The sequence below is a fragment of the Etheostoma spectabile genome, unplaced genomic scaffold (genome assembly GCF_008692095.1).
Source record: "Etheostoma spectabile isolate EspeVRDwgs_2016 unplaced genomic scaffold, UIUC_Espe_1.0 scaffold00569331, whole genome shotgun sequence".
Classification (NCBI taxonomy): Eukaryota; Metazoa; Chordata; class Actinopteri; order Perciformes; family Percidae; genus Etheostoma; species Etheostoma spectabile.
In genome coordinates, this window is record NW_022605066.1 from 773,416 (window position 1) to 797,096 (window position 23,681).

The 23,681-nt window shown below is 46.3% G+C and overlaps 2 protein-coding genes across 2 annotated transcripts; both read left to right on the top strand.

The window, feature by feature from the left end:
- Positions 1-8,869: 8,869 nt before the first annotated feature.
- Positions 8,870-15,849, top strand: LOC116684791 (actin-fragmin kinase). Its single transcript, XM_032510210.1, has 5 exons — positions 8,870-9,128; positions 12,180-12,372; positions 12,821-12,903; positions 13,418-13,496; positions 15,770-15,849. The coding sequence occupies exons 2-5, from the start codon at positions 12,204-12,206 to the stop codon at positions 15,847-15,849; spliced, it is 411 nt and encodes a 136-aa protein (XP_032366101.1). The 5' UTR covers positions 8,870-9,128; positions 12,180-12,203.
- Positions 15,850-17,625: 1,776 nt separating this feature from the next.
- On the top strand, positions 17,626-23,475 carry LOC116684808 (tRNA wybutosine-synthesizing protein 2/3/4). Its single transcript, XM_032510240.1, has 3 exons — positions 17,626-17,822; positions 20,286-20,478; positions 22,332-23,475. Exons 1-3 carry the CDS (start codon positions 17,666-17,668, stop codon positions 22,888-22,890), a joined length of 909 nt encoding a protein of 302 aa, XP_032366131.1. The 5' UTR covers positions 17,626-17,665; the 3' UTR covers positions 22,891-23,475.
- Positions 23,476-23,681: the final 206 nt, after the last annotated feature.

A 23,681-nucleotide genomic window follows, 5' to 3' on the forward strand; every position in this document is an offset into this window, starting at 1 on the left:
GTTCTTTGAAGTTAAAGAGCTCCTTGGTTGCTGCCCTTTGTGTTATGAACGTTGTCGTTACTAACGCATTGCATTGTGGGATACTTATGCTGCCTTAGTGTAGCTCCGTAGTATTTCAATTGCTATAGTAAAATTCACATACTACTGGTTTCATAGGCTTCCGATGTACCAAAAAATGTCACCATGGAATTTGGGTCCATGGCTCAACCCACCTTCATCGTGAGGAGAGCTCTAAGGCCTCCTGCATACTGCCTGGGTGGCGGGAGCCTGGCGGGAGCGTGGCATTTCTGATGCGTGGCGTGAGCGTGGCGTTTCAGATGCGTGGCGTTTCAGATGCGTGGCGTTTCTGATGCGTGGCGTTTCTGATGCGTGGCATTTCTGATGCGTGGCATGAGCGTGGCAGCTGCGTGGCGTGAGCGTGGCGTGGCGTGAGCGTGGCGTGAGCGTTGCGTTTCTGATGCGTGGCGTGAGTGTGGCGTTTCTGATGCGTGGCGTGAGCGTGGCATGAGCGTGGCAGCTGCGTGCCGTGAGCGTGGCAGCTGCGTGGCGTGAGCGTGGCGTTTCTGTTGCGTGGCGTGAGCGTGGCAGCTGCGTGGCCTGGAGTTTCTGATGCGTGGCGTGAGTGTGGCAGCTGCGTGGCGTGAGCGTGGCGTGGCGTGAGCGTGGCGTGAGCGTGGCGTGAGCGTGGCAGCTGCGTGGCGTGAGCGTAGCGTGAGCGTAGCGTGAGCGTGGCGTGGCGTTTCTGATGCGTGGCGTGAGTGTGGCAGCTGCGTGGCGTGAGCGTGGCGTGGCAGCTGCGTGGCGTGGCAGCTGCGTGGCGTGAGCGTGGCGTGGCAGCTGTGTGGCGTGGCAGCCGCATGGCGTGACCGTTGCAGCTGCGTGGCGTGAGCGTGGCGTTTCTGTTGCGTGGCGTGAGCATGGCGTTTCTGTTGCGTGGCGTGAGCGTGGCAGCTGCATGGCGTGAGCGTGGCGTTTCTGTTGCGTGGCGTGAGCGTGGCGTCTCTGTTGCGTGGCGTGAGCGTGGCAGGTGTGTGGCTTGAGCGTGGCGTTTCTGTGGCGTGAGCGGGGCGTTTCTGTTGCGTGGCATGAGCGTGGCAGCTGCGTGGCGTGAGCGTGGCGTTTCTGTTGCGTGCGTGAGCGTGGCAGGTGTGTGGCGTGAGCGTGGCGTTTCTGTGGCGTTTCTGTGGCGTGAGCGTGAGCGGGCGTTTCTGTTTGCGTGTCGTGAGCGTGGCAGCTGCGTGGCGTGAGCGTGGCGTGGCGTTTCTGATGCGTGGCGTGAGCGTGGCGTGGCAGCCGCGTGGCGTGAGCGTGGCAGCCGCGTGGCGTGAGCGTGGCGTTTCTGTTGTGTGGCGTGAGCGTGGCAGCTGCTTGGCGTGAGCGTGGCGTGGCAGCTGTGTGGCGTGGCAGGCGCATGGCGTGACCGTGGCAGCTGCGTGGCGTGAGCGTGGCGTTTCTGTTGCGTGGCGTGAGCATGGCGTTTCTGTTGCGTGGCGTGAGCGTGGCAGCTGCATGGCGTGAGCGTGGCGTTTCTGTTGCGTGGCGTGAGCGTGGCGTTTCTGTTGCGTGGCGTGAGCGTGGCAGCTGCATGGCGTGAGCGTGGCGTTTCTGTTGCGTGGCGTGAGCGTGGCAGCTGCATGGCGTGAGCGTGGCGTTTCTGTTGCGTGGCGTGAGCGTGGCGTCTCTGTTGCGTGGCGTGAGCGTGGCAGCTGCATGGCGTGAGCGTGGCGTTTCTGTTGCGTGGCGTGAGCGTGGCAGGTGTGTGGCGTGAGCGTGGCGTTTCTGTGGCGTTTCTGTGGCGTGAGCGTGAGCGGGGCGTTTCTGTTTGCGTGGCGTGAGTGTGGCGTTTCTGATGCGTGGCGTGAGCGTGGCATGAGCGTGGCAGCTGCGTGCCGTGAGCGTGGCAGCTGCGTGGCGTGAGCGTGGCGTTTCTGTTGCGTGGCGTGAGCGTGGCAGCTGCGTGGCCTGGATTTTCTGATGCGTGGCGTGAGTGTGGCAGCTGCGTGGCGTGAGCGTGGCGTGGCGTGAGCGTGGCGTGAGCGTGGCAGCTGCGTGGCGTGAGCGTAGCGTGAGCGTAGCGTGAGCGTGGCGTGGCGTTTCTGATGCGTGGCGTGAGTGTGGCAGCTGCGTGGCGTGAGCGTGGCGTGGCAGCTGCGTGGCGTGGCAGCTGCGTGGCGTGAGCGTGGCGTGGCAGCTGTGTGGCGTGGCAGCCGCATGGCGTGACCGTTGCAGCTGCGTGGCGTGAGCGTGGCGTTTCTGTTGCGTGGCGTGAGCATGGCGTTTCTGTTGCGTGGCGTGAGCGTGGCAGCTGCATGGCGTGAGCGTGGCGTTTCTGTTGCGTGGCGTGAGCGTGGCGTCTCTGTTGCGTGGCGTGAGCGTGGCAGGTGTGTGGCTTGAGCGTGGCGTTTCTGTGGCGTGAGCGGGGCGTTTCTGTTGCGTGGCATGAGCGTGGCAGCTGCGTGGCGTGAGCGTGGCGTTTCTGTTGCGTGGCGTGAGCGTGGCAGGTGTGTGGCGTGAGCGTGGCGTTTCTGTGGCGTTTCTGTGGCGTGAGCGTGAGCGGGGCGTTTCTGTTTGCGTGTCGTGAGCGTGGCAGCTGCGTGGCGTGAGCGTGGCGTGGCGTTTCTGATGCGTGGCGTGAGCGTGGCGTGGCAGCCGCGTGGCGTGAGCGTGGCAGCCGCGTGGCGTGAGCGTGGCGTTTCTGTTGTGTGGCGTGAGCGTGGCAGCTGCTTGGCGTGAGCGTGGCGTGGCAGCTGTGTGGCGTGGCAGGCGCATGGCGTGACCGTGGCAGCTGCGTGGCGTGAGCGTGGCGTTTCTGTTGCGTGGCGTGAGCATGGCGTTTCTGTTGCGTGGCGTGAGCGTGGCAGCTGCATGGCGTGAGCGTGGCGTTTCTGTTGCGTGGCGTGAGCGTGGCGTTTCTGTTGCGTGGCGTGAGCGTGGCAGCTGCATGGCGTGAGCGTGGCGTTTCTGTTGCGTGGCGTGAGCGTGGCAGCTGCATGGCGTGAGCGTGGCGTTTCTGTTGCGTGGCGTGAGCGTGGCGTCTCTGTTGCGTGGCGTGAGCGTGCAGCTGCATGGCGTGAGCGTGGCGTTTCTGTTGCGTGGCGTGAGCGTGGCAGGTGTGTGGCGTGAGCGTGGCGTTTCTGTGGCGTTTCTCTGTGGCGTGAGCGTGAGCGGGGCGTTTCTGTTTGCGTGTCGTGAGCGTGGCAGCTGCGTGGCGTGAGCGTGGCGTGGCGTTTCTGATGCGTGGCGTGAGCGTGGCGTGGCAGCCGCGTGGCGTGAGCGTGGCAGCCGCGTGGCGTGAGCGTGGCGTTTCTGTTGTGTGGCGTGAGCGTGGCAGCTGCTTGGCGTGAGCGTGGCGTGGCAGCTGTGTGGCGTGGCAGCCGCATGGCGTGACCGTGGCAGCTGCGTGGCGTGAGCGTGGCGTTTCTGTTGCGTGGCGTGAGCATGGCGTTTCTGTTGCGTGGCGTGACCGTGGCAGCTGCATGGCGTGAGCGTGGCATTTCTGTTGCGTGAGCGTGGCAGCTGCATGGCGTGAGCGTGGCGTTTCTGTTGCGTGGCGTGAGCGTGGCGTTTCTGTTGCGTGGCGTGAGCTTGGCAGCTGCATGGCGTGAGCGTGGCGTTTCTGTTGCGTGGCGTGAGCGTGGCAGCTGCATGGCGTGAGCGTGGCGTTTCTGTTGCGTGGCGTGAGCGTGGCGTCTCTGTTGCGTGGCGTGAGCGTGGCAGGTGTGTGGCTTGAGCGTGGCGTTTCTGTGGCGTGAGCGGGGCGTTTCTGTTGCGTGGCATGAGCGTGGCAGCTGCATGGCGTGAGCGTGGCGTTTCTGTTGCGTGGCGTGAGCGTGGCAGGTGTGTGGCGTGAGCGTGGCGTTTCTGTGGCGTGAGCGTGGCGTGAGCGTGAGCGGGGCGTTTCTGTTTGCGTGGCGTGAGCGTGGCAGCTGCGTGGCGTGAGCGTGGCGTGGCGTTTCTGATGCGTGGCGTGAGCGTGGCGTGGCAGCCGCGTGGCGTGAGCGTGGCAGCCGCGTGGCGTGAGCGTGGCGTTTCTGCTGTGTGGCGTGAGCGTGGCAGCTGCGTGGCGTGGCAGCTGCGTGGCGTGAGCGTGGCGTTTCTGTTGCGTGGCGTGAGCATGGCGTGAGCGTGGCGTGAGCGTGGCGTGAGCGTGGCGTGAGCGTGGCGTGGCGTTTCTGATGCGTGACGTGAGCGTGGCAGCTGCATGGCGTGAGTGTGGCGTGGCAGCTGCGTGGCGTGAGCGTGGCGTGAGCGTGGCGTGGCAGCCGCGTGGCGTGAGCGTGGCGTTTCTGTTGCGTGGCGTGAGCGTGGCATGAGCGTGGCGTTTCTGTTGCGTGGCGTGAGCGTGGCAGCTGCGTGGCTTAAGCGTGGCGTTTCTGTGGCGTGGCGACTGCGTGGCATTTTCTACATCTTTCTCCATCAGAAACGTGTCTGACGCGCCGCTGCTGCTGCTAGCCTTGTCTGTACACATGTAAGTCTTCCCTTGGTAAAATGAAATAATAGCAGAAGTGTACATCATGTTAAACATAAACATACTAATTTGATGACAGCAAAGACAACGTCGGCAGTACTGACGGCTAAATAGGGTACAGAATATTTTGTTCTGTATGACGGGGCAATATTTGAAAATCAATGATTATCATTTATTTTTTTAATTACATTTACATCTGCATTTATGTCAAAACTTGGAGATTTTTAGACATCAAAATGACATTTATCAATGTATTCACGCCAAAATGACATATAAACGTCTTTAGTAGTCTATTTTGCCTGGAAACGCTTCCGGCACACTTGTCGCATATAAAAAAAAAATAGACGTCGGTCTTATTTCTAGCATGCACGCGTTTTCGTCGTGGCTCGAGCCGCGTTGAAACTGCCGGGCTACAATGAATTAATTTCCTCGAACATCATTTCCTCTTAGAGTAACAAAACATTGACTTTACGTTCATATCTTTATTTTCTTAGTCTCTTGAAAATAACTAAATGTGTTTATTTTCTAAATTAGCTATAAGTTCAAATAGTAGCATATGGCTACTGGGCAAAATTGTCAATTGAGCACATAATATCTCTGTGGTTGTGACCACCACTTGATATAAAAAGTGTGTTTATAATATTTATCAGGTTATGAGTTGAGCTATTATATTCTAGGTGTATAACATGTTAGCTCCAACTATATTAGTCTTCATTAAGCTTCTACAGGTACCTTAGCTTTGCGAACTGGGAAACACAGCAAGGAACACATTGGCTATTTCTGGCACATGACAATAATATTAATGCATTCGCAACATGCTGTTAAAACATTAAAACATGTCCAGTCGTAAATGTTTTGCTGAGAACTCAGGAAAATTGGACCAGTGTTTTGGTAAAACAGTTTTTCATCCTGTCTTGTGTTTGTGTCTTTCCTTTTTTCTTTTTTTTTAAAAAAAGCTTTATTGACGTTTGTACAAATGACATGTTGTGACATTCATAAGAGAGCAAAAAAAGATAAAGACAACAAACTACGAATTACAAAAACATGACAGTTTACATTATAAAGTGCAGAGAGCGGTTAAAGTGCATGTGTTAAAGTGCATGTGCTAAAGTGCATGTGCTAATAGTGCATGTGCTAATAGTGCAAAGAACAGACCATAAAGTGCAAAGAGTACAAAACATTACAAATTAATAATATTCCGAGGTAGGAGCTGATTTTTGTCTAATTATTTCCTCCTTCTTAACTCAGTGATGACTTGTTTTAAAACATCATCATTAATTATGACAGTCTGTTGTATTGTCATACAGCACCTGCTCCTCCACAGTTTAAAACACACGATTTTTATTCTTTAACAATTTCAGGAGCAGGGTTCCTTCATTTTGGGTTAAGTGTTTAGAATCAATAAACCCACCATATTTAAAATCATTGATCTTTTTAAAAAATCCTTCTCCTTGGGAGGCCGTTCCAATCAATTTTAAGTTTTTTGAAATTCATCGATAAAATCGCCGTAGTTGATCATGTATTGTGGTCCCTGTCTTGCTCGGCCCCTCCTCTTCCTCCACCTGGACGAGTCCCCGACCCAGAGAGCGTTCCTCGACAATGCTGCCGATGCGTTTTTTACAAAGGAAATATATAACTTTATACCCATATCCACCGCCCCCCATATTCTCTGCTTTTATACAAAATCTCTCTTTTTGTGACCTCTCTCGTCGTGCCCCATCCCAGATTCACACACTGTTTATTTAATTGGATTATCATTTTATGAGATGGAGGAAAGATGTTTGCAACGAAAAGAAGTTTGGAAAGGATGAACGTTTTAATGATATGAACTCTTGATTTATAATTGGTGTTTTTATTTTCCCATTTCTTTACTTCCTCTTTAACCTCGCTGAGCTCAAGCTCCCGGTTTCTTTCACTGCAGTCACGGTTACAAATGGTTAAACCCCGAATTTTGTGTCTTTCCTCCCCAGTCCTGTGGTGTTGGTCCTGTCCTGTGCTCCCCTGCGTGTCGGTGTGTTCTGTTCCCTGTTTTATTTTGAAGCCCGGTCTCTGTCTCGTCCTGTCTTTAGTTCTACTTCCTGTGTTTTCCCTCTCTTGTGATTACCTGATGTTTCCCACCTGCTTCCCTGTCCTCCTGTCACCTGCCTGTCGTTACCTCGTTACCTCGTGTATTTAATGTCTGGGCTTCCCCTGTCTTTAGTCAGATTCTTTTTCATATTCAACCTGTTCCTGGTGTGGTCCAGATCGTCCCAGTGAGTTGTCCTCTGTGCAGTTACGCTGGTTTTTGTTGGTGTTGTATTGCCTTTCCCTGGACCTGTTTTTGGACTTTTGGATTTTGCCTGTTCCTTTTTGCTCCCTGTGTTTTTACTTGGACTTTGTTTAATAAATTCTTGTTTACCATCGCCTGCCTGCCGTCCTTGTCTCTGCATTTTTGGGCCTATCCTCCTCTAACTGTAACAGTAAGTACCCTTTTTGTGTACCTCAAGTACACAAAAAGGGTACTTGAGGTACTTTTTTTTTTTTTTTGTAGGCTACGTTATTGTAAAGTGTTTCTGCAGTCTGATTTACAGACTAACAAATCACAGAACAGTCACTGAAACAAGTACATAAGTACTTTTGAAAAAAAAATGTAATCTCGAAATGTGTATCTTTTTCGAATGTTGTTGTCCAACCAAGCGACACCCAGTTCTTTGAGCGTCCACCACAAACCGGCCACCGCTTCAAGAGTATATGGCTGCCGCCTGAAGCATCCCATGTCATCCGTCCCGTCTCATGCGGAGGCGTGTCCAACGGTAAATCCAGAGGGTCAAAAATGCAAAATCGCGAACATTTTTTTTTTATTCATTTTTATGATTGCGGCAATCATACAATTAAAAAAAAATTTTTTTTAACTAAACAGGTCCATAAGATAAATGTAGACTATCATACTGATGAATAAAAACACTTAAAATATATGTTCGTCTATAAAATAAATGCAGATTATAGGCAAACTGAAAAAATCCTGCCATCCCCGAGTTTTTCTACTTTTCAAAATAAAAGCTCACATCTGGAACAAAATACTAATATCTCTCTTTTCAAAGTTAAAGCTCACGTCAACTATCATGCTAATGAATAAAATATTTGGTGTGTTTTTAAATATTTAAAAATACATGTCCGTCTCTAAAAAAATGCAGATGATAGGCAACAAAAAAATTCCTTCTATAGCTGCATCTTTGATCCAAGTTAACTTGGATCAAAGATGCAGAAGGAATTTCTCTTCCGACAGAGTTCAAGCATTTGGTTTTGTTTTAAAAAAAAATGTCCCCCTTTCATACAATACAAATACAATAGAACCGCTGGCGGAAGTGGAAGAAAATTCAATCGCATCCTGGCCCAAGGCCGTGGCGGCAGAGATATGCAGTCAATGCGTCCCAGAGACCCGAAGGCCGAGGCCGCGGTAGTAGAAAAATAGAACCGCATTCTGCCCGGGTCCCAGAGACCCGATAACATTCTGCCCCGGGTCCCAGAGACCCGACAGCCGAGGCCGCGGTAGTAGAAAAAATAGAACCGCATTCTGTCCCGGGTCCCAGAGACCTGACAGCATTCTGTCCCGGGTCCCAGAGAGCCGACAGCATTCTGTCCCCGGTCCCAGAGACCCGGCAGCATTCTGTCCTGGTCCCAGAGACCTGACAGCATTCTGTCCCGGTCCCAGAGAGCCGACAGCATTCTGTCCCCGGTCCCAGAGACCCGGCAGCATTCTGTCCTGGGTCCCAGAGACCTGACAGCATTCTGTCCCGGTCCCAGAGAGCCGACAGCATTCTGTCCCCGGTCCCAGAGACCCGGCAGCATTCTGTCCTGGGTCCCAGAGAGCCGACAGCCGAGGCCGACAGTCGCTCTCGCCATGCTGATAAGCAGTTGTATTTGCAGCAATGTCCCGGGGAAGTGTGAAAACAATATAGAATATACAATTAAAAGTCTTGGGAAGCGTGTAACATGTTTATTTTGTAGTCTTGTTGTGTGTGCAGATCGTGGATTGTTGTCCCCTCAGGAGGTCAGGAGGTCCTGCCGTTAGTTGGCAAAATCGGCTGCGTCGCTGATGCAGGTTTCATCAGATGTAGCTTCATTAACATGGAACAACACGAGCATAACATCAGAAATGAGCAAACTATATGTAGCTTATGGCAAAATTGTTAACAGTTTTTTTTACGTTTTTCAATTGATTGCAACAAATGTGGTCACGAATTTACCCGTGACTCCGTCTGGAAAATTATTCGTGATTTCGTAACTTTGACCCTCTGGATTTACCGTTGGACACACCTCCGTATGAGACGGGACGGATGACATGGGACGCTCCAGGCTGCAGCCATACCCGTCTCCAACGCTTTGACATCCCTGCTCCCAGCTAACAATTTTTGGTTCCCAGAACGTTCTGAGAACGTTCGTTTTTTGTTGTGGTAACGTTCCCTGAACGTTTGTTTTGGTTGTCTGTTGGTTAATTGGAAGGTATTCTTAACGTTGTGTTGATTTGAATGGGAATGACCGGTCTACTGTCGTTTATCGTATGGAAACAAGTTATTCACAGGACTTTCCAATTAAGAGCTCAAATTTACTGACGACCCTGAATGCAGCACACGCCCGTTTACAGAGAGAGAGACAACAATCCGACGAAGAGAAGCATATCGTAAGTCACAATATGTTAACCGCATTTTTTACTACATGAAATGCCTGTCACCCACTTTTATAAGTATAAAAAGTTTAGGGCACTGAAAAAGATGCTGTCGTGTGTCTTATAGGCATCGAATAGCGTCAGTATCTACAAAGAAGCTCGAGAAAAGTTCATCTCCTCGTTTCCTCTTCGACTTTACCGTTATTAACGTTGGCGTTTAGCAAGTCTGCGCGCGAGACACTGACGGATGTGACTACCTAGTCATAACTTAATGTTATATCAAGTTAACTCCTAAATATAGTGGTTGGGTTGTTGCGCTGGAAACCGAGCCGTAAGAAATTAACGGGCCTCATTCCTCCATTCAGGGGTAGTATTGACCGAAAGCGCCGTCTCGACCGCAAATGTTAAGTCACGTTAGCGTCACGTTAGCGTCACTTAAGTATGTATCAAGCCGTTTGAACAGTTTAAAGGTGTAACATGAAAACGTTACCACAGTAACACACATACGTCGTCGCGATGTAATCAGAATGCGGCGGCAATATGTCGTATATCGTTCGTTTGCTCACTGGCACGACGTCCCCGCTCTGGGACTGTATTAAATCAAAATGAGCCCAATGTGTCATCACACATACTAACTGGAGATACTATGTTTTCTGACAACAATGCTAAATGCCAGTATTGTCTCCTTCTGTTTGTGTTTTGGCCTGTGTGTTGGTATCATAGACAGCATGTATCACATATACCTGTACAAGCTGCCCAGTGTACAACAGTCTATGTGTAGTACAATACTGTATCTGAAGTCTATTTTATATAGACCTTAGTGGTCCCTAATACTGTATCTGAAGTCTCTCTTATATAGACCTTAGTAGTCCCCTAATACTGTATCTGAAGTCTATTTTATATAGACCTTAGTGGTCCCCTAATACTGTATCTGAAGTCTATTTTATATAGACCTTAGTGGTCCCCTAATACTGTATCTGAAGTCTATTTTATATAGACCTTAGTGGTCCCTAATACTGTATCTGAAGTCTCTATTATAAGACCTTAGTAGTCCCCTAATACTGTATCTGAAGTCTATTTTATATAGACCTTAGTGGTCCCATAATACTGTATCTGAAGTTTCTTTTATATAGACCTTAGTGGTCCCCTAATACTGTATCTGAAGTCTCTTTTATAGAGACCTTAGTGGTCCCCTAATACTGTATCTGAAGTCTCTTTTATATAGACCTTAGTGGTCCCTAATACTGAATCTCAAGTCTCTTTATATAGACCTGAGTGGCCCCTAATACTGTATCTGAAGTCTCTTTTATATAGACCTTAGTGGTCCCTAATACTGAATCTCAAGTCTCTTTATATAGACCTTAGTGGTCCCCTAATACTGTATCTGAAGTCTCTTTAAATAGACCTTAGTGGTCCTTAATACTGCATCTGAAGTCTCTTTATATAGACCTTTGAGGTCCCTGATACTGTATCTGAAATCTATTTTATATAGACCTTAGTGGTCTCCTAATACTGTATCTGAAGTCTATTTTATATAGACCCTAGTGTTCCCCTAATACTGTATCTGAAGTCTCTTTTATATGGACCTTAGTGGTCCCTAATACTTTATCTGAAGTCTATTTTATAGACCTTAGTGGCCCCTAATACTGTATCTGAAGTCTCTTTTATATGGACCTTAGTGGTCCCCTAATACTGTATCTGAAGTCTCTTTTATGTAGACCTTAGTGGTCCCTAATACTGTATCTGACGTCTCTTTTATATAGACCTTAGTGGTCCCTAATACTGTATCTGAAGTCTATTTTATATAGACATTAGTGGTCCCCTAATACTGTATCTGACGTCTCTTTTATATAGACCTTAGTGGTCCCCTAATACTGTATCTGACGTCTCTTTTATATAGACCTTAGTGGTCCCTAATACTGTATCTGAAGTCTCTTTTATATAGACCTTAGTGGTCCCTAATACTGTATCTGAAGTCTCTTTTATATAGACCTTAGTGGTCCCCTAATACTGTATCTGAAGTCTATTTTATATAGACCTTAGTGGTCCCTAATACTGTATCTGACGTCTCTTTTATATAGACCTTAGTGGTCCCCTAATACTGTATCTGAAGTCTCTTTTATATAGACCTTAGTGGTCCCCTAATACTGTATCTGATGTCTATTTTTTATAGACCTTAGTGGTCCCTTAATACTGTATCTGAAGTCTCTTTTATATAGACCTTAGTGGTCCCCTAATACTGTATCTGAAGTCTCTTTTATATAGACCTTAGTGGTCCCCTAATACTGTATCTGACGTCTATTTTATATAGACCTTAGTGGTCCCCTAATACACACATCCACAACTTCTAATGTCACATCATTATTTCACTTAATGTAGGATGCCCACTGTAGTTGAGATTAGTCTTAGGGTTGACTCTAGTGTTTGCCAAAAGTCTTTTAAAATACAACCCAAAGATGAATAATGATGACTGTATGGTTAAAAGGAGCCAACTGCGTTAGAATATTTTGCCACTGGAGAGCTTTTTTCCCCCGAGCCACGCTTCACAGTCTTTCTATGGCAGTGTATTTCTCCCCCCACACCAGGGCCTGTGGGTCTAAAGCAGTCCCAGCTGAACACCAATAGGAGCCAAGCTCTCTACACCCGTAAGCTAACACTGTCCTCTACTGTATAACACCCAATGGCTCGCCGTGCCATATGGCAGGCTTGTCATTGTATGAGGCTTCACCAGCTGGATCATAGTTTTCTTCTATTCCTGTTCCGAGATCCATAACGTCGACTTACAAGGCACCTGAAGGTCGTTTTCTCATCGGGATTGTTTTTTATAGAGTGCTGAAGCAGGGTGTCCCCTGGAAGTTGTTTGCTGGTATACATGGTGGATTTGAGCCACAGGGTGTTTTTGGAGGGGAAGTTAGACAGACAGGCTGTGGTTTTATTGTTACAGACCTCCACTGGGAAATGACTATTGTATGAGGAATATGGCAGTTGGACACTACTTTTCCCAACTTTTACAGTTAGACTAATGACCCCAAACCAATGTACTTCATATCTAATTGATATTTTTAGAAAATGGTCCAGTGAGAGCAGCTGATGCAAGCTATGAGTCACAGTAGTCCTTGCCTGTGGACTCGGCTCCTCCAGGACAGCCAGGCCCCATGTGACCGCTACAAGCATGCCTGCTGCAGCTACGGTGGACATGTCTACATCCTGGGAGGGAGAGACAGCAGCACTTTGAGGGACTTCTGGAGGTACAGCGTGGGTAAGGGCTAAACACACATTTGACTTTAGTGCCAACAAGTTGGGCTTTTACTACTGGATGACATTATCCCATGAAGGGATAATGTAGAGCGGGGCGGTTGTTACAGCCAATACAACCCCGACAGGGTGATAAGGACTTGAATCAGTGCTTATTACATATATTGATATAAATGGGAGTTTTTTTTAAATTTAAATCTGATTGTATTGCTTCCTTGGCTTCTTTAGGAATATTTATGTTGACATTTATGTCCTCATTCATCTCGTTTTCCTTCTGTTATCAAGAAAATAACCCGTATTCTACATTAGAGTTCAACCAAGCCATGTAATAATACTGCATTTCATATGATGCATTATACATGTAGAAAGCTGCCCTGTATGAAAAAAGAAAACAAAGGTGAGCTGTGTTGCATGATCTCTGGCTAAACATGTCATTCTGTGCAACATTTAAGTTTGTGACGAGTGGACAGAGTTAAACTGCACCAGTGATGCTGCACCAGAAGAACTAGAAGGACATTCTATGGTGGCTCATGAGGTACACACTTTCAAGCTTTAAATGGCATAAAAACAGGGTTTCCACAGGGTCTCAAAAACGTCTAAAATACCAGGCCTTAAAGAGTCTTAAATACCCTAAAGTGTTTTAGGTTTTAAATCTACGTCTATGCAACGCTACCTCAACGTGTTAATTTCTTTTAAATTATGTAGTGTTGTCTTTCTTTCTTTCGCTATTGCCAATATAATTTCGCTGTGTTACGACTACAAATGAGACCAACTTACATTGCAGCCATTCAGCTTTGGCGTTGGTGCCAGTCTCTTTCAGATTGTACCCCAGACATAAAACAGACTTTATTCTTGGCTTATACTTAGCTTGAAAAACACTGAATTTAGGGCTTAGTGTATTCATAATGGTCTTAAAAAGGCTTGAATTTGCCTTGGTGAAACCTGCAGGAACCCTGAAAAAGCATATGAAAGCTTCTATCTTTGTTCACATCCCACAAATTAGTGTGTCAGTGTGTCAGGAACACGTTTACCAGCTCTGACCTTTTCAGGGCTTCCTGTACGTGTTTGGAGGCATGCTGGATTCTGCGTACAACGAGCAGAGATGCCCCCTCTGGGTATTTGACATCGGTGAGTCTGACTGTGGAGGTGCATGCACGATACAACTTAACATCAGCGCTTGTCTGCAAATGCTCAGGCTCGAAGGACAGAACTTGTTGCATGTCAACTCAAGGGTTTGCGTGCAATAGTGTCCCAAATTTCACCATGGTCCACACCAAGACCCACCAATGGGTTGGGGTTAGGCATTTGACATTGAGTGGTTATGGTTAGGATAGCCGATTGGTTGGGGGATAGGACCTGTACAAATGGGGTTACGCTGCGGGGAATTTGGGACATTAAACTGCGACTGCAGCCCCCGTCTCTGCGCCCCAGTGAAAATATAGTTCTCAACTGTAGGTGAAGCCGGTAAAAAGTTTGCCCGACCTTACTTTAGCTGTGAATACAATTTTTAAAATAAGGATAAGTAACTGTACAATCAAAAAGTAACATAAAAATGGCATTTACACTGAAAAATACTAATCCTGTGGTAAATTGTCTGCGGTGAGCTGTGACACAAACAGGACATGCAGGACAGTACCAAAACATGGGACGTAATGATTCAGTGTCATGTTACACGCTCTGCACACAGGAAACTGTTGAAGAACATGTTTATATGTCCCACTTGTGTTGTGAAAGCCCTCACCTCATGCCAAGGCCGATGGTTGGGCGTTTCCAGGAAGCTGTTGGAGTGCAACAACTGGCACAAAAAAAAAATCATATTCAAACAGCACACTGAACCCAGATAGGCAAGGCAAATTTATTTATAGAGAAGCTTGTCATACAGTCATTCAAAGGGCTTTAGAGACAGAAACAGATATACAATAAGACACATTTTATAAAGGTGCCACAAAGTTTAAAAGAAATAGTAAAGTCCCTTCAAACAAGACTAATTTTTTAATTTAATTTTTAATCTGTTTATTGATCCCCAATGGGGAAATTACAATTTACACTCTGTGTCCACACTTTGTTAGTTATCACACACAGTCCTGAACTACACACACACATGCTCAGGATCTGTACATGCACTAATGGAGAGATGTCAGGGTGGGGGGGCTGCCAGCCGAACCAGCTGAGCGGTTGGGGGGTACGGTGCCTTGCTCAAGAGCACCTGGCAGTGCCCAGGAGGTGAAGTGACATCTCTCCAGCCACCAATCCACACTCCGTACTTTTTGGTCTTGAACCAGTGACCCTCCGGTCCCCAACCCAACTCCCTACGGACTGAGCTACCGCCACCCCTAATTAAAAGCACTGGAGAAAAGAACGGTCTTTAATGTACTCAATAAGCATATCGGCAATCTAGTGGTGATGGCGCAGTGGACATGACCCATGCCTTTGGTGTGGGAGACCCGGGTTTGATTCCCACTGCGATACATCGACCAATGTGTCCCTGAGCAAGACACTTAACCCCTAGCTGCTCCAGAGGCGTGCAACCTCTGATATATATATATATATATATATATATATAATATATATAATATAGCCATTGTAAGTCGCTTTGGATAACTGCGTCAGCTTAATGACACGTATTGTAATGTTTTTAGGCCCCAGACCACTGAAAGACTTATAGGCAACATGTAGGGCCTTGTAATCGATTTTATATGTACCCTAACAGGGATTTCAGAATTTGAGTAAAGTGCTCTCTCCTCTTGGTGTCAGAAATCTAGCAGCAGCATTTGAATGAGTTGGAGCTGTTGTATGGTCTTCACTAGTAAGAAGCGCATTACAGTAGTCTACCCAACAAGAAATAATGATCTTATTAAAATATATACTGTGGTGTGTGTGTGTGTGTGTGTGTGTGTGTTGTGTGTGTGTGTGTGTGTGTGTGTGTGTGTGTGTGTGTGTGTGTGTGTGTGTGTGTGTGGCACCCAAAACAACAAGCACCCCACATAATATGAAAATGTAATTGCTGCAACACTATGTAATTTTACACAGATCAAATGATAATTTATCAACTAAAATAAAACATACTGAAATTAAGAATTAAGCACACACACGACATTGTTAAATCTGAGAACAGGGCCTAGTGAAAGGGGAGTTAGGTAACGAAAAATGTATCTTTGGGAGTCTGTAATTGTTGCTTTGGTTGTCGATTAAGCAACTAATCAGTTATTTTTGTCCGAGTCAACAAAGATTCCTTGAGTGGTTTTTTTCATCCTTTTTCGTGCTGAATGGCTTATATTAAAGAAACAAATCAGAACATCTGTCGTAACAATAAGATTCGAAGTGAAGCTCAACATCTGTAGCTCCTTACTGTCACATGAGCTCTACTTTGTTTTCATATTCCTTTGTTGCGTGTGTTTCAGCGAAGCAGAAGTGGGTGCCCTGCCAGGGAAAGACCAGCTCCCCCAGGTACAGAACAGCCTTTCATATGAAAGTCATTTGAAGTATTTCCAGATGATCTCAAGCCACTCTGGTTTCCCCGTGCCAAGTTTCTGTGTCAGTGTTCCTCCTGACAACACCTGTAAAAGATTAGATCCTGTTTTAAATACATAAAACAAAACAAAAAAGAGAAACGAATGACACGTTTTGCACGTGTACTCGTAAAAAACCTTTTCGTTTTTTGTAGTTTCTTTTTGTACATTTCAGCAGGAAACTCAAACATCAGAAAAAAAGACATCACTAGGGTTGGTTCTTTAATGGACTCATTTGGAATCGTTTGGGGGGATTTGGCTTTCAAATCTGATCATTGGATCCAAGTTTAATATACCGATGATACCAAAATTTAAGATTTGGTTTCCGCAGCGCTAGGTGCTTGTTGTGCTGCAGCCATGGAGCACAGTTAGCTCTAGTATGGCTTTATTTTGCATTGAAAAAGCTCTGTAACACTGCAACCCACCATTGAATCAAAATCAAACCTTCTTATCAGTGAAATAAGACTGTGACAACTCCACCCCTCGAAGAATCTCAGCATCTCCATTCTGATTGATGAGAACCGGAATCCACAAGAAGAATCGGAACTGGAATCGTTAAAATCCAAACAATGCCCGACCCTAGACCCTAGACCCAGTATTGACCCAAAAGCAAAAACATCATTAATTGATGAGTGATTTCATGTTTATCTTCAAAAACGTCACGTGTTTGTATGACAAAGAACTGTAACTGCGTCCAGGACGTCCAGCGTTTCTGAAGAGGAATTTCAAGTATGAATTTGTTCTCAACATGCAAATCAGAGAATTATCAGCTCCCCGTTGTCTTGAACACAGCATGGCCTGTTCAGTTCAGTACTGAGTACCCTGCTCAGTGTGCACACAGAGAGCCCCCAAATCCACGCTGACATCAGATCTGAAATTCTGGTGGCTCCATGAAACCTCTGAAAGAAATATAGAAACTTTAAAGGATACTTGCAGGGGTTGTTCAACCTAGACTATATTTTCCCATGTTTTTCTGTCTAAGTAACTGATGGGAACAAAAATCTTTGTATTAAGTGAGCCCAAACAGGCTGCAATGGAACAATGTGAAAGTGTGCACCGTCAATGTCCTTCCACTAAAACTACTTTTTACCACTGACATTATGGAAAGGATCCCTACAGAGATAGGCCTCTCTGTTAAGATCCTTTTAGTTTAACATGAAACAGCCCCGAAATCACCATCACCCAACGCAGCAGACTCCATTTAAATAAACAGTATTTTTTTTATCTTTGTTGAAGTCACTTCATGCAAAGTGGACAGAAACAAATCAAATCAATCACAAGCCGTCTTGGTTCATCTTTCCATTCTTCCAACAATCACTGCTCCGGTCTGGTTGAAATAAACCCTTAATTCACCCATTTACATGTGGAGATATGCTGCTCTATACACGCTAAAAGTAGTGATTATTTAAATGGAGTCTGGTTGGTTTGGCAATGGCGATTTCAGAGCTGTTTCAAGTCATGGAGAAAAATAGGATTTTACTCTTTAACAATAAGGTCTATCTCTGTATTAATCTGAGCCTGTTAGTGGCAAAAACACAATTTTTGAGTGGACGAAAAATTAATGACGCACATTTGCCCTAAAGGGTTACAAAACAGTCTGGTTTACTGCTGCTGGTTACAGTGTTCTTGCTCAATACTGGACCAGTTTCAATAATTTGTGTTCCCATTAGTCACTTAGACACCAATGCACAGGTAAGTAAAGTCCATGTGGAGACTGAGGGTTTTGAAGTTTCAAGTTGCTGGTGATAATAAAGTCCTGTTTCTTTTGTTTGATAGCCCGTTATCTCGATGTTTGTGTCTTCTTGGGTGTGTTTGTGCGTGCAGAGCCGAATGCCAACCAACAGAAAGGGACACAGTGCTGTGCTGCTCGGGTCTGCCATGCTGCTGTATGGAGGGTTATTGGACATCAAAGGATCCTCGCAGGACTTTTGGAGTTTGGATTTTGGTAAGTTTAAAGTGGCTTTTATCATAAAAAACACTCATGGATGCACCCAGTACCGCCGCCACATGCCACTACCGCTGCGATGACATCATCAACGCCATCACCACCTATTTTTGTGAATGTAACCGAGTCAACCTTTAGTTTAAAAGCATATTTAGGACAGAAGCACCACTTTTAAGATTTACCGTATTCTCGTTTTGGGTCAAACGGCTTTTGAATGGGAGAGATAGGGGCCCTACTATGATAGCATCAAAATAGCTAATAAACACTACACTGAAAACACTGAAACTTTGCTGAAAGTCTCACCAGGGGACCTACACATGAACCCAGCATTGAGAACATTGTTTGTGTTCAGAGTTAACTCAAAAATAAAAGGTTTTGACCGACTTACTTGAGCAGTTGGTTTTTCCGGTCGCTGCCACACCAACAATGTTCTCAATGCTCGAGTTCATGTGTAGATACTTGAGCAAGGTTTCATGTTGTGTCGAGTCTTCTTAGTGTTTTAAAAATAGCTATATTGATGCTACCTAGGTCACCCATTCAAAAGGCCATTTGACCCAAAACAAGAATATGGTAAATCTTAAAAGTGGAGCTTCTGTCCTAAATACACTTTTAAACTAAAGTGTGACTCAGGTACATTCACAAAATAACCTAGGTTGCATTTTGGCCAGAGTTACGCTTTAAGGCACCCTGCCATACTCGCTCTAACTTACGCTACTCTCGTAAGGGGGTTGCGATATACTGTTGTACTGAGGGAATTTCTTGCTTTTCAACCGGGGTAAAAAAAAAATCAAATAGTCCCAGGTCAACCCAGTGTGTTGTTGTTTTTTGTACATATTGTATTATTCATGTTATCAGCCATTAGTGCAGCGTAAATAGTCAGTAAAAACAAGACCAATCCACAGTAAAACACACGCAGCCTCTCTCCATCTTTTATTTGTTGATGTTGGAACTACATCTGCAAATATTAATCAATTAGTTGATTAGTTGTCACCTATTCCATCCATCCATCCATTCATCTTCTTCCGCTTATCCGGTATCAGGTCGCGGGGGCAGCAGCTCCAGCAGGGGACCCCAAACTTCCCTTTCCCGAGCCACATCAACCAGCTCCGACTGGGGGATCCCGAGGGCGTTCCCAGGCCATGTTGGAGATATAATCCCTCCACCTAGTCCTGGGTCTTCCCCGAGGCCTCCTCCCAGCTGAACCCTAACCCTAACCCTCCCTAGGGATGGGGCCCAGGGGGCATTCTTACCACATTAAATCCAGTTATTTTGGAGTCACTTTGTTTAAAAAAGGAAAATATTCCCTTATTGCAACTTGGGGAGTGGGTGGGGATTAGCGACAGTTAGTCATTAAGGCTAGCCTAACAAGTCAGACCCACATCATCAAGATGTTGGATCTGGCAACCCACCATCTGCTGGGCTCAATCCGAGGGGCGGGATAAATGGTTGTCTTTCAAATACTCTCTGCACGCAATAGGATTGCGCTCCAACCAACCAGAGCAACGCTGTGGACAAAGAACAAAAGGACATAGAAATGAAAGTGTTGCGTCATTATGCAACATCACACAAAGCTTAGCTTAAGGATGGAACTAGAAGTGAAGCACTTCCTGTTTCTTCCCTTAAAGTGACAATTCACAAAATGAACACCAAAGGTCCCAAAGCAATGCAAACATATCTGGCTCCATAACACACCATGGGATTGGCTGGACCAGAATTGGTTTTCCGGCTCGCAAGCCTCTGACCCTTCTTTGTGTAACTAGTCTTTCTCAGAAGGGTGGTATCTTTAAAAGCCTTAGTCTGGTTTCTCATCTCCCCTGCACAATGTTTTACCTTGAATCAAGCCTTATTTGAAGTATTATGTTAGTTTGTTTTAATTAAGTGTGAATATATTAAACTAAGTTGTCTTCACACAGCGGGGGGGCAATACAGAAGGCATAGGATTGTCATTTAAAACCGACGCTGGCAGCTTACAAAAAGACGGCAAGTGTGAACATAGCCTATGACTAACGCTTACATTACAGTAACTGGGCATTAACTGTGCAACACTGTACACACGGTATACTGGTGTGTGTGTGTGTGTGTGTGTGTCTGCGTTCATGCGTGTGTGCTAAAAATGAATGATGACCCTGCTCCCCACATTTCAAATCCTCCATTAGTACTGCATGTCTAGTTTTGCTTTTATTATATAATATTTTAGTCATGTTTCAACGTTGGTCCAGAACAGCACCAAAATATGCAAGTAGGGCTGCGGTTGAAAAGCAAGAATGGCAGGGTGCCGTGTGGTCACGCAAGGAGAACGAGCCGTAACGGAGAGCAGCGTATGAGTGAGGACAAGAGAGAGGAAAAAGAGATAGCAAAGATGATGTAACTCTCCACACAGGAAACTGATGAAGAATGTGTTAATATGTTGCAATTGTTTAAAGTAATTAATATGGAAGTGCTTGCATTTTGTGTGTGTGACAGATTCCATGGCTTGGTCTCTGCTGAATGGCTCCCAGCAGCAGGGCCCTTTGGGCCCCGGCCCCAGACACAGCCACTCAGCCGTGGGCAGCCACGGCTGCATGTACCTATTCGGGGGCCTGAAAGGCTTGCAGGAGCAGAGGGACTTCTGGAAGTGGAGCTCCACCAGCAACACGTGGAGTTCCCTCAAAAACAAGTGAGAAGATATTTCATCTCTCAGTTTGTCCTTTTGGGCAAATCTCCACGGCTAAATACGGTATTAGTTATAGTTATTACAGTTAATACACAATACACAGATATTGCAAAAGATATTGATGGTTCCTTGAGAACTTCCACTGTTATTACAGTTTATTGCCAAATGTTTAGCACAAGACAAAATCATTTAGTTTTTGACTCTGTTAATATGAGAATAGCAATGCTTTAAGAGGGCAGAGAGACACTGCATTCATTCAATATGGGAGGTTAACTATCCTCACATGATTTCAAAGTAATCTCTAATCTGTGGTACAGAGTTTTAAGGTGCAGTGTGAAGCGCAACACACACACACACACACACAGGGCAGGGTTCAACGCCGAATTGGCAACCAGGCATCCGCCTTTGGTTGTCGAAACTGACAATAAAGACACAGAGCCAGGTCGCCTCTTTATTCAAACCGCAGCGGTGCATACAGGAGAGAAAGTAAAACTAAAGTATTGATCTCGATAAACGTTGGTATCGATATATTATAGATTTTCAGATCGATTCGCCCACCACTCGTGACCAGGGCTTCGTTTATGTCTTTTAGCTCGTAGCTTAAGCAGCAGACTATGGCCTTGCCCTGGAAAAGCAACTTTATCATTCTACGTCCCGCTGTTGGAATCCTCTACAGTGAAATACAGTCACATTTTTACACCGTTTAGCTGTCAGCGTTGTCACCGTGTTTAGTCCAGTCCCAACTGTAGCTAACGGTAGGCTAACGTCACCCTCTGTGTAACATGTCATTGTTTATTTGTGTGACAGCAGCGATGTTTCTGTTGCCTCCTGCGTCTGTTCTGAGAATCAGAGTGTTGCCAGGCATTTAGGGGGCACCGGAATGAGGCACCAATCCACATTGCCATTTTGGCCGGGCAGGTACCGGGCACCGGTGCCGTATTAGCACCGGATTTTAACATGCGGCGTTAGCATGAACAGAAAGTTGCGTTGCCTGTAGCTTTTCACAACGAACCCGCGTGTGTGAAAAGCGGTCGCACAACAGCTGAAATGTTGTGTCGCGCCCCAACGTCGTGTTTAACTTTACGAAGGCCACCAAATACAATATTGACTTTAACAAGATTTTCTAGTTTTGTAAGTTTTGATTTCTTTCTACATATATTAAAAAAAATACAAATACTGATCAGGTGGTTGCCAATTGACTTAACCTGACAGCTACTGTCGAGTCCTGCAGCCTGTGAATGCATCATTGGATTGTTTTCTGGGTTAATCGATTTGTTGTTTGGTCTACAAAATGTTAGAAAATGAAAATTGTAAAAAATATGGATCAGTTTTTCCCATGTAGATTATTTCCTCAATGTCTCAAAGAAATTCAGTTTACTGTCACAGAGGAGAGAAGGAACTAGAAAATAGTCACATTTAAGGATATAGTGCATAGTTTCTGTCTCCCCCAGGAGGAATTGGAAGTATTGTAGGGTGACCAGACGTCTTGAAAAATTTGGATTTGAATTCCGAATCCTGCCCTAATTGTCCCCAAAATTTTAGCAAAGTCTAAAGAGCAGATTCTGGAGTAGGTCTAGTCTGATCTGGTCAGACATCAGGTGGGATGCTAGCAGCAAACTACATATAAGTTAGTGATAGGAGCCTAGTATATAACTAACAGCTGTACAGACCAACACTTTGTTCTCAGCCTTCTTTAAGCGGGAGGATAGCTCATTTTTTATTTGTATTTTTGGGTTTACATGACAGTTGAATTCCTGAATAAAAATAATAAATACTTTTGGTCTGAAAGCAGAGCAGCATTGTATTCGTTGTAGGTGTTCAGTGTCCCACCACCTCCTCTCTGCTTGTTGTCTCAGGGCCGGCCCCTCCAGACTGATGGGCCACTCGGCCGTGGCCTACCAGGACAGCATGCTTCTTTATGGGGGATGTGAGAGCCAGAACTCTCCTAAGCACTGCCTGTGGAGGTACCACTTCAGCACTCAGACCTGGGGGCAGGTTGCCACGCTCCCCGGCTCCAACCCCCCAGGGAAGATCCACCACTGCTGCGTTGGGCTGGGTCCCAGCTACAAGTCCAAGACCAGCAGCGGCCCCTGCTCCGGCTCAGCACAACCCAGGCTGCTGGAGGGGAAACGAAGGCTCTTCAAGAACAAGTGCTTCCCCACCCCACCTAGGAAGATGTGTCTAGGATCCGAGGGAGCTATAGAGCTGGAGACGTTCAGCCCGGCCAGATGCTACGGTAGCAAAACCCCCACACAACCCTCCCAACTAGTCAACAGCAAAGAGGGCTTAATGGGGAGAGAGGCCCAGCAGATTGAAAACTGTTTGACTTTTGAAAACAAGGTGTTAGGAAACCGTGGGGCTGCAGAGGCGATAACCCGCTGGACAAGGAGGAGGAGGAGGATGATGAAGATGTAGCCGCGCATCTGCCTGATCTGGTGCTGGTGCTGGGTGGGAGACCGTGTACCACCCACAGCCCTATCTCCATATGGCAAATGACTCTGACAGACTCATAGCAGCTTTTGAAGAAAAGAAACTTTTGCGTTAACATGTTCTCTATATGAGGAATATAAAGAAAAAAAACACACATTGTATATGTTGAAAAGGTTTACTGACATGCTGTGAACAAGAGAATAACCCAACTATTTTTATAATCCTGTTACTCTTGTTGTGAGTTTTAATGTCAGGAGTTGCATTTACACATTTCTTTTTTTCAGAAGTCAAATAAATTATCAGAAAATGCAATTAAGAAAAGCTGTACAATGATTGCAATGGTGAACAATGAACTAATTCACAGCGTCGTGGAAAATATACAGCACACACATGAGCATAAAAATGGCAAAATCAGGATCAGCGATCCTAAACATTTCTGTGTACTGCTTCAGATGAACGGGGCCGGTTCCCAGAGCTCCGTGGTTACCCGTCGGTAGTCTGTATCCACAACGTTCCACTCCCGGGATTATTGTTCAGGTGGCGCCAGGAACTCCGCTTGATGTCCCTCTTATATCGGTTACCTTCTTCTTTCTTTGTGTTGGCATTCTAGAGCCAGTGGATTCATCAGGGCGATGCCATGCACACAGGAGAGAAGAAACTGAAAGGTGGGGGAAAGGGTGGAGGAACAGCAGGGTAAACTGAACAGTTTATTGTATTATAGTTAGGGAATAGGTTGCTTTGTCCATTTGCTATGCTTCTAAAAGTATGTGAGAGAA

Coding starts and splice junctions, on each gene's coding strand:
- LOC116684791 (XM_032510210.1), top strand. CDS start 12,204: ATGCAAGCTATGAGTCACAGTAGTCCTTGCCTGTGGACTCGGCTCCTC. Junction 12,373..12,820: donor CTTCTGGAGGTACAGCGTGG/GTAAGGGCTAAA, acceptor GCAACATTTAAG/TTTGTGACGAGTGGACAGAG. Junction 13,497..15,769: donor CCTCTGGGTATTTGACATCG/GTGAGTCTGACT, acceptor CGTGTGTTTCAG/CGAAGCAGAAGTGGGTGCCC.
- LOC116684808 (XM_032510240.1), top strand. CDS start 17,666: ATGTTTGTGTCTTCTTGGGTGTGTTTGTGCGTGCAGAGCCGAATGCCA. Junction 17,823..20,285: donor CTTTTGGAGTTTGGATTTTG/GTAAGTTTAAAG, acceptor TGTGTGTGACAG/ATTCCATGGCTTGGTCTCTG. Junction 20,479..22,331: donor TGGAGTTCCCTCAAAAACAA/GTGAGAAGATAT, acceptor TTGTTGTCTCAG/GGCCGGCCCCTCCAGACTGA.